At 44.1% G+C, this 10,232-nt stretch overlaps 1 protein-coding gene across 3 annotated transcripts; it reads left to right on the top strand.

Moving 5' to 3' along the window:
• Positions 1-1,010: 1,010 nt before the first annotated feature.
• Positions 1,011-8,734, top strand: BAMBI (BMP and activin membrane bound inhibitor). Of its 3 annotated transcripts, none has more exons than XM_074267014.1 (3): positions 1,011-1,159; positions 6,402-6,689; positions 7,151-8,734. In XM_074267014.1, exons 2-3 carry the CDS (start codon positions 6,452-6,454, stop codon positions 7,570-7,572), a joined length of 660 nt encoding a protein of 219 aa, XP_074123115.1. In that variant the 5' UTR covers positions 1,011-1,159; positions 6,402-6,451; the 3' UTR covers positions 7,573-8,734. The 3 variants fall into 3 exon arrangements, with proteins under 3 accessions (XP_074123115.1, XP_074123113.1, XP_074123114.1); XM_074267012.1 differs by lacking the exon at positions 1,011-1,159 and adding an exon at positions 2,655-2,792; XM_074267013.1 differs by lacking the exon at positions 1,011-1,159 and adding an exon at positions 2,655-2,792 and having other exon boundaries at positions 7,154-8,734.
• The last annotated feature ends 1,498 nt before the right edge of the window (positions 8,735-10,232 follow it).

The raw sequence follows: 10,232 nt of genomic DNA on the forward strand, positions 1-10,232 counted from the left end.
CTTCTCTCCAATGCCATCATAAAATCTTGAGGGAAGTATTCTTCAATGTTCAACCATTAAAAATTTCTACAGTCATGAAACTATCTCAATGTACTGTTGGAGGAATCATCAAAAAGAAGTTGTTCTGAATTATCAGAAAAGGTTGAATGTATTTTTGTTATAAAAACTATTTTTTAAAAAGAATCCATACATAATGAAGGAATAAAATAAAGTGTTAATTATTATACACCTATAAACTTCTAAAATCACTCCCCAAAAGCCACCTTTGGTTAACTGGTTAACAACATCCAGATTGGATAGTTAATTTCTAGATGACTAGTAAAGGTTGGCAACTTAAAAAAAATTCAGTGTTTTTTTTTCTCTAATTTATGAATAATCTGCATAATAAATAGAATTATTACTTGGTCAAAAGAAATAAATTGCAAAGATTTAAACCTGATTTAAATAAACTTTACTTCAAAGGCAGAATGACATAGTCTTTGGGAAACACAAGGTATCTACCCAAGTCTTCAGCTCTATGCTTTTGCTTCAGAACTAATTCTTCCTTAATACTCCTTTTCTTCAAATGGATTTTAGTGTAGTATTTTTTTTTTTTTTTTTTTAACAAAAGCTTTTCAAGTTTTCCAAGCATTTTCTATGGAAAGATCTCTTTTCAAAGGTCATTTCCTCGATTATCTCCTCGGTAAAATTTAACATTTGACATCTTTTCAACTTTAAGGCTAGAACGTTTTTAGATGATTCCATCCAAGAATCGGTTCATGTTTATTTTAAGGGATTTGACCTAACACCTGCCACCTTGGTATAAACGTGTCTCCAGGGACACGTTTATATATATACGTTTATATATATATATATATTATATATATGTATGTATGTATATGTATGTATGCATGTATATATAAACAACCAGGAAACAGTGTCTGTTCTGTACCTGCTTGGGTTGGAGAAGTTTGCATAGGTTGGACTTAAAAGGCAACTTAGCCAGCGGTTTTGACTCTAGTCGGTTGCAGTCCTGTGGGGAATTCTTTGCAGAGCTTCGAGCCAGATCCCCGAAGAGCTAACCTGACTTGGGTGTGTTAGCTGGCCGGCTTCAGAGCGAGCCCTAATAAGTGAATTAGCATCTCAGTAAGGAGATCACCGCGGGACTGATATTGATCAGGTTCTGCCTGTGTGTTTGCCTGCGATTGTTTGGGGGGATAATTGAGTGTCAGTCTCGGTCTGTGTCGTCTCACTGGCGCCTGGTGCTTTTGGATTTGCTAATTTTCGTTAAGTGTCTCTAGCTGGCTACCCGTACCCAGTCTACTGGGGAGAAAGAACCACCTCGGCTCCTTCTGATCAACAGTCTGTCTGTCTGGGCTTTATTGATCCCGGGGAGGGGGGTTCGAGGCGGGTGCGTGTGGCCGGGAGAAGGGGAGGCAGCTGGGAACGACCCTCTCCCCCAGCCCGGCGGCTCTGCGTGTGCTCTGGGTTGGAGTCTCGCTTCTTTTCCTTCTATTTCGCTCTGTAACAAACAGCCGACGGGCATCCGGGGATGCCTAGAAGCGAAGGCTGCGGGACCAGTTCCCCGGGGGAGCGCTGTTCTGAGTCCACGGGGGCGAAGATGTGAGTGGGGAGATGGAGGAAGGCGGAGACGTGGAGGCCGAGCTTTGTGGAGGGAGCCGGCGGGAGTAAGAAGAGCAGGGCCGAGGAAAGAGCCTCGGAGCAGCTGCGTTGGCTCGGCCCCCCACGCGCTGTGCGGACTCAGGCACCCTCCGGTCTGCCCTCAGTTTCCTCATTTGTAAAACGAGCACGGCACTTTCCCACCTCGTGGCGCTTTGTACAGCACTGTGCAAATGCAAGATAGTGTAATATTCTAAAGTTGGGGTGGAGACTAGAAGATGCCGAGTGACCTCCGTCCCCTTAGGAAAGGCGTGTGTGTGTGTGATGAGGGGGAGGAAACCCCGAGAAGACCGGCTGCACGCTACGGTTTAGCAGATTCAGGCTTTCCAGGTCCGGAGATCTGGAAGCCAAATCCGCCCCCTTCCCTCGAGCCCCTCTCCTTCTCCCCCCTCCCCCCGCGACATTGACTGACAAAAGCTGCAGAGCCAATCCAGGCCGAGTATTGCGTCTCCTCGCGCTCCCGGGGGGCGGAGCGGGGGGCGGGGCTCCGGCGGGCCGAGCTCGGGCTTCCTCGGCGCTATTTACGGCGCAGGAGGAGAGCGAGCCGCGGCAGAGGCTCTGGCTGAGGCCGAGCGGAGAGCGCCCCGCGACAGCCTTCGGGAGCTTTGCAAACGTTTTCTTCCTTTCAAAGAAAGCATCTGGCTGCTGCGGCCGGCCCGGCAGGCTGCGCCCGCACCCGGACTGGAGCCACAGCAACGGGCGGCGGCAACTGCAGAGAAGCGCCGGACGGACTAGGGCACCTGGGTTGGCCGAGGAGGCGGCAAAACTTTTCCTCCTGCTTTTCCTCTTTTCTCCAGCAGCCGGCGGGCACTGGCTCCTGCCGCGGACCGTGCCCCGACCCGCCGGCCTTTGGGGAAGACAGACGAGGAGGCGAGCGGGGACTTGCAGGCGACCCGGGGGCGCCGGCCGCTTGGCTGCGCTCCAGTCCATCAGTCTGTCGGCTGCGAGCTGTGCGAGAGCCCATGAGCAGCCCGGCCGGGGCGTCCTAGGCTGCCGCGGAGCCCCCCCGACATCGGGAGCCCCGGGCGGGGGCGCGACGCCAGGGTGGGGGGGTTAAATGGATCGCCATTCCAGTTACATCTTCATCTGGCTGCAGATCGAGCTGTGCGCCATGGCCATCCTGCTCACCAAAGGTGAGTGAGCGGGCGCCCCGGGAGCTCGAGAGGGGGCGGCGGCAGGGCGTGTGGGGTCCGTGGCTTTCTCCGTGTAGGTCCGCGCGCGTGGGCTCCACGCCGGAGTGATGATCAGAATGGCAGTCCGGCTCTCCCAGATTCTTGGGGAGGGGGCTCCCCTTTCCCCCGCTTTGCTGCTCCCTCCTCCCCAGCCCCACACCCCGGCTTTAACACTCGGGGGTCAGTGAGCCTGGAGTCTCTGCAGCGCAGCGGAGCGGCGCGGGGCCCAGCGCGGGCTGCGGGTGCAGGGGAATCCGCCTCCTGCGCCCGGGCCAAGGGGGCTTTGAAGCCGGCTGCCAAGCCTTTGTTAGCAGCGAGCGAGATTTCCTCCCGCAGCGCGGCGAGGCCCACAGGTCACAACAAGTTGGTGCGTTCTCAGAAGTGGCGGCGGTGCGTTGTGGGCCGCTGGAGATCCTGCGGACTCGGGCTCTCCCCGCCCTCCCCGCCCCTCCGCCTCCGCTCCCGTCCCGTTCCCTGAGCCGCGGGCCCGGCTCACTGATGTAAAGTCAGACCTCCGGGGCAAGTGGTTGTCAAAATGTTTTTGTTAGTCTGTCTTTAATGAACTTCTGAACGTTTCCAGCGGTGGAGCGGGGCCATCTTACCCGCTCTGAGCACCGCCTCTTTTCCCCGAGGGCCGCGGGCGAGGAAACAGCGCCGGAGCTTTTCCTCCCCTCCCTCTGACTGGTTCTGTGAGTGTCAGCGGGTCGGAGAGGGTGGCCGTCCATCGCTGGGACAGCCGGGGCTGGGCGCCCGCCGCTACATCCCTGTTCCTTACCAATCACTTCTTACTGCGCCCGTCTCTCCCCACGGAAAGGGGGAGGCGGCGTTCTTTGGCCCGTCTCTTAACCGCAGCCTTTCACCCGTCAGGTAGACCCGGATGGATTTCCTTTACACTCTGTTCGATTCGCTTCCTCCATCCCGGTACCCGAGTGTGACTAGATAATATATGTATTTTAAGCAAGGAGCGCTCTTTAGCTTTTCCATCTCCCCCCTCCCTTTCCTATAATTGCCATGTTCCCTGCGTGAGGTTAAAGGATAAGCTAGCACAGTGATGATGATGTGCTACAGTATTTATTTATTTTGGAAGGAAGGGTGTAATTAACCCTAAATAACAGCCCTTGCAGCCTGCAGAGGGAAGCCTTCTGGCCCCATCAAAGGCAGGCAGAACAGGGAGTGACTGAGACTGATGTGAAGTCACAGATACTGAAACTATGTGCCTGATAATGATATAATTAGGGGATCACAGACTTCTGACTGCTGTTAACTTCAAAAGCTTTAAGGGAAGCCTGCAGTCTCCTGTAGCCATCTTTGACTAAAAGCAGACATTTTTGTTTAATAGCTACATACAGTAACAAGAAAGGGGGGGAAACAGAAGAGCATTGTTCACTGTTTCAAAATACCAATACCCTTTCTGGCCTTTTGCATACCACAGGAAGAAACTTTATGAAACGACAAAAAAAATACAGTTTTAATACAGTGGTACAAAAGTTCATTCTCTTTGCAAAAAAAAAAAAAAATGTGGCTCTAATTAAAAAGAGTTGTTACAATCTTATGACTAGCCTGTCAGAATTTGTTTATTAGACCATTTTAGGTCAATAAAAATGTAATATTTTAAAAAGGGTCTTACATTTAGAATGACATCTACTGTTCAGTTTTCCCATTGTAATAATTAAAGTGTTTTACTATTGGTCAAATTTTTTTTTAAAAAGTAAATGACTTTTATTTCACTTCCCAAATGGAAGTTTGGAAGTGAAGGCTCTTTAGTGTTTACAAGGATTTATGAGCTTCATCATACTTTCAAGATCTTTTGATATTACATGAAAAACACTGGCAAATGTGGAGGGGAGGAAAAACTTCCTGAATCTGGGCCTGGAGCACACAGAGAGGAGGGAAGAAATGAAGCTCACTTTACTTTGAGTTATTAAGGCCAAGAGAATAAATTCAGACTAGGAGTAAGATACTTCATCTTTTGACCAGTATTTAAACCCAGCTGCCAGAGAATGTTTTGTGTGTGTTTTTGTTTCTGAGCCTAGAGTAGTGGCTGGAGTAGCCTGGGGGCCAACATGGGCTGAAATCGAGACAGAAAAATCAGGTGATTCACCTTTCACAGTGCTGGTGAATGAGCCTAGAAAGAATAGGTTTATAAAAGAATCACAGGCATTTCTTTTCAGAGTTTAGACTTCAAATGCAGGACAGATTTCCAGCTTCTGGAAACTTAGCATGGAAAGAAGGTGCATTAATTCAAGTGAAAGATGGCCTTAGTTCCTTCATAGAACAATGAGTGAAGTCTGTTCTGATGAGACTTCAAGATTGGGACTTCAAGATTACTGATAACACTGGATCCTGGAATAGTTGAGCCTTAACTTTGACACGGGAAAGTGTCACATTGCTCATAAGAGGTGACGGAGCTCACATAATGGGTTTTATGTAAGAAACTTTTAAAAATCACTTCCTTCAGAAAATTTTTGAGGTTTCCTGAAAGATTTTGTTGTTGTTGTTGTTAATACAAGCAGTGAAGGATTTTCCAGTTTAAATGTTTCCCCTTTTAGGTCACATGTTGAATTTCATGTAAAACTGGAAGGGACGGTGACCTAATATGAAGGGGAGGGGAGACAAGGGAGGAGACTCTTGAACATTTTGCAGATTTGCTTCTTTTTATGACTTTCCATTTAGGTTGAAAGAAATTGACTTTGGCAAACAAACCACTAATTGTAAACTACCCGGTGCCCATTTTACAGTATACTGGCTAAAAAATCTCCTTTGCATGAAAAGATCTTTATAGGAAAAGTTGCCTTTTCTGGAGACACTGCAAAGTAGCTGCCCAGTTTCATAGTTTTTAAAGCCTCTGACTAAAAAAAGTTTCTAGATTGTTATGGTTCTACTTAATAACTTTATAAGGTGTTAGGTAAAGCTCTTAAACCTTGGCACAGCTCTTAGAGGTAGTAAACAATTCAGCAGTTCCGATCAAATATTTATACTGACAAAATCAAAAAGCCCAGCATTTTTATGTTCTCTGGTCATGTGGGAATGAAGTGAATAAATAATGTAATTTACCTTTCCTGTAAAGGGGGGGGAAAGTCAAGCAAAAAAAAAAAAAAAGAAATTACTACTTTTTTTTTTAAGTACCATTTTAATTACCTGCTAGCCCTTCAGAAATTTGTGACTATAAAACTCTGCTTATGGGCAGAATGTTGCATTATAGAATTCTAATAGGAACTGGAATTTAGTCACTAATTATCCCAAGTGCTTTCCTAATAATGTTCCATGTTGATAATAAAAAGTACAGCTGAATGTTCTAAAATAACTTTTCACTCATACCTTCTCTCTTAGTATATTTTAATGTTTTGTTCCCCTCCCTCCCAGAAATAAATAAAAGATACCTCAATGAAAAGATGAGATTTTATTTTTAGTAAACTAGCTGCTGAAAATTTTCCTTTACACTGTCCCCCTCCCCTTTTCCATGCTCTCCCTTCTATTTCTCCCTGTCCCCCCCCCCACTCCCCCCCACTGCTTCCATTTGGGGAACTGGTGCTTGGCATCTGAGTTTGACATGATTTCTTTCCTTTTCAGGTGAAATCCGATGCTACTGTGATGCAGCCCACTGTGTTGCAACTGGCTATATGTGTAAATCAGAGCTGAATGCCTGTTTCTCGAGACTTCTTGACCCCCAGAACACGAATTCCCCACTTACTCATGGCTGCCTGGACTCTCTTGCAAGCACAGCAGACATCTGCCAAGCCAAACAGGCACAAAACCACTCCGGCACCGCTGTGCCCACATTGGAATGTTGTCATGAAGATATGTGCAATTATAGAGGACTGCATGATGTTCTCTCGGCTCCCAAGGGGGAGACTTCAGGTAGGGAGAAGGCGGTTTTGTAAACGAAATCTCTGGCCTGATCTATAGGCCTGTGACAGCCAAGACTTTGTATGTCTGCTATTGATTTTGTTGTTAATGTAATTAGAGATACCAGTGGGAGAAGCATGGCTGGATGCAAAAATGCGTCTCTCTCGAGTAGCTTTTATGTCTGCACAAGCATTAGCTGTCTGTCTGCCTAATAGGCTCGGCCTGGGTTTTTTCCAACTTTTCTAAGAGGTTAAAGAACATTAGTCCTCATTCATGTTGGGTGACTTAGCCATTGGAGTCCATCGCATCCTATTTTAAAAATGGGTTGGGATTGCCTGACGAGACTTCCGGGCCATGAGGTCTTTTTTATTGCAATCTAGTGTTTTTTTGTTTTTTTTTTGTTTTTTTAATGGGATATGGTAAAATTGACTTAAATTAAAATGAAGAGTACTGATGGTTTTCTCATTTCCCAGCAGGACAAGGAAGCCGCTATCAGCACGACAGCAGCCGGAATCTCATCACCAAAGTCCAGGAGCTGACCTCTTCCAAGGAATTGTGGTTCAGAGCAGCCGTCATCGCAGTCCCCATCGCCGGGGGGCTGATCTTAGTGCTGCTCATCATGCTAGCTCTAAGGATGCTCCGCAGTGAGAATAAGAGACTGCAGGACCAGCGGCAGCAGATGATTTCTCGTTTGCACTATAGTTTTCACGGACACCATTCCAAAAAGGGCCAGGTGGCCAAGTTGGACTTAGAGTGCATGGTACCGGTCAGCGGGCATGAGAACTGTTGTATGACCTGTGATAAAATGAGACAGACTGACCTCAGCAACGAGAAAATTCTCTCACTGGTTCATTGGGGAATGTACAGTGGGCATGGGAAGCTGGAATTTGTATGACCAAGTTTTATCCAAGTTAAACTTAATGGAGAAAAAAACAACAACAGGAAAAAAAAAAACAACAACAACTCTTGAAGGCCTTTGGGTTCTGCTGGACAGGAGCACTTTATCTGAAGAAAAACAAAACAAATTTCACTAAGCGTCTTTGAGAGACAGAATAGCCTCTACAAACAGAGTCTTGGAGATTTCTTCTGAAGGATTATTTGCACAGATTTAAAATACACTCAAATGTATTATTTGCTTTAAAGCTGTAAAAGCAAAAAGTAGAAGTTGTACACTGTCACCAGGATTATTTGAATTGTAGGGAGCTGGAAATGAGTACCAAAATAAACTGAAATATACAGTATACAAGCTCCTATATGTTTCTTGATTTATTGTAAAGATTTAAATATATATATATATATTTTGTCTGAAATTTAGTGGTGTCTTTCTTAAATTAAAAAAAATAGTTAGAAGATGATCTAACTGCAGGATTAGCTTGTATATTTGAGGCTCTGTTGCAAGGAATCAATGCTCAATAAATGTTTTGATCTGAACTATTACAGTGTTAAAAGTACCAAGATTGTACTTATTGTTTTCATATGTATTGTTTTGGGTAATTTGGATAGTGCCTAAATGTGCAATATCCATGCTTCTTTCCCTTACCCAGAATTGTCTATGGGAAGAGAATTCTCTTTTTCAGCCTTCTCTTTAATGCTAGTTGTAATTATTCCAGGCCAGGTATGTCAGTCGAATCTCTATGAAATATTTCTAGTGTTGGTTTGAATTGCCTTTACCTTTTTGCTTATAAGTTATTTTTCCCTTCTAGAATCTAAATTTTCTTATTTAAGTTGATCACTTTTCAGTTGTATTGTTGAGTGATTGATTCTTTATTCCATTTTGTTTCAAGCTTAAATGGACTAAAATTTCCATTGTACCATAGCTCTTATTTCTGAACCGTGTTTGTTCTTTATACTCTCATCTCTCTTATTCCCCTAGGTTTCTAGAGAGCCTAACAAAACTGAGCCTGGTGTGCCAGCTAAGAGCTGAAAATGGTATGGTGGTAGGAAGTTATCCCTTTAGCTTATTTTACACTTAGACCTCTGATTAATACCACCCAATGTAGCATTGATGTTAGCCAAGTGACTAATGTGATTAAATAAACAAGATCTTATTCACTATATTCTTCAGTTCTTTCTTTGGGCTGATTGGGCCTCGCTTTGATTCATACTTAATCCATGTATGTCTACTGGCCACAGCATCTGAGGGCCTCTGAACTTGTATATGTGAAAATAGGCTTTCTCTTCTGATGACTTGGGAAAAACCATTTGCTTTTCTGGGGCTTATTAAGAAAAAAAAATGGAGCCTATAATGAGGTGAATATAATGGCTGCTTCTACCTTCAGCTAGAGTGATCCCAAAGTTAAATTGAATGCTTGGATCAATTTTGATTTATCATAGTCCCTGAGGCCTGTCTAGGGTATGAAGGAACTGAGGCTCTGGAATAATAAGGAAGCCTTTTAAAATTAACTATTTAAAGTCACAGCATTAGAATTATGCTTTTTTTTTTTTTTTTTTTTTTTTTTTTTTTTTTTTTTTTGAGATGCAGGTAAGAATTAATTTTAGGGTTAAATTTTAGTTTCCTTTATTGGCATTTTAGTTTGTTCAACCTAGAAACAAGGTTTCTAAAAGCTTAGAGCTTTTTGAATTTAGTTCTATACATTTCTGTTGAGTCTTTGCAAATATATATAAGGATGGTTCTTTAAGCACGATTTCTACATATAGATTTGCTGGTCTCACTGGCACTAAATGGACATTTCTCCATTCTCTACTACCCCATGGCAATTCAGATGATTCTGATACACTGGTATCCAGGGTCAAGTTTCAGGGGGAAAAATGACCAGACATTCTTCATGTACTTCAAATCCTACTTGAAGGGGCATTGAGCAATATGGCAGCAATGCTGCAGTTGTATTGGGAGCCAGGTTCAGTCAATTAGTACTTGTGTCACCTTGGAGCACATTCTCTGGGCTCAAGTTTCCCTTACCTTAAAATAAGTGAGTTGGATTAGATGGTCTTTAAGGTCCCTTCTTGATCTAAGTCCATTAGGCCTTTGGAGGAGGGGGTCTTCCCTTCCTAAGGTAGCATGTTCTATATTTGGATGGTGATAGTTATTAAGTCATTTTTCTTTATATTTGACTGAAATCTGCCCCAACAGCTCTACTCATGGCTGTCAATTCTGCCTTGACAGATCTCTAAATATTTGGAGATGATCAGACTTCCCAATTTCAATTCATAAACTCTTAAGTCAGAAAATTAAGGTCAAGTTAAATCGTGAAATTAAAATTATGTTAATGTGAGCAAAATTAAATCTGAATTTGTTAAGTCCTACAGGAAGGACTCGATTTAGGATCTGGGCTAGTAAAATTCTCAGAAATATCTCAGCTTTTCATGCATGTCTGGTCCTATGCCTACTAGAAGCCAGCTGATCCTACTTGCCAAACCAGGCCATAACAAATAGATCAGCTCTGTCTCTTGCCCTAATAATTGTCCCTGTAACTCTCTGCACTACCTAGAACTTCACTTCTACCTTTAAGATATGATCTTGCTGCTTTGATACCAGACTTAAGGCCTTTCCATAGATTACATTGGAGTTTTGATAGGAAAACACCATTTTAAAAA

This window comes from Sminthopsis crassicaudata, chromosome 5, assembly GCF_048593235.1.
Source record: "Sminthopsis crassicaudata isolate SCR6 chromosome 5, ASM4859323v1, whole genome shotgun sequence".
NCBI lineage: Eukaryota > Metazoa > Chordata > Mammalia > Dasyuromorphia > Dasyuridae > Sminthopsis > Sminthopsis crassicaudata.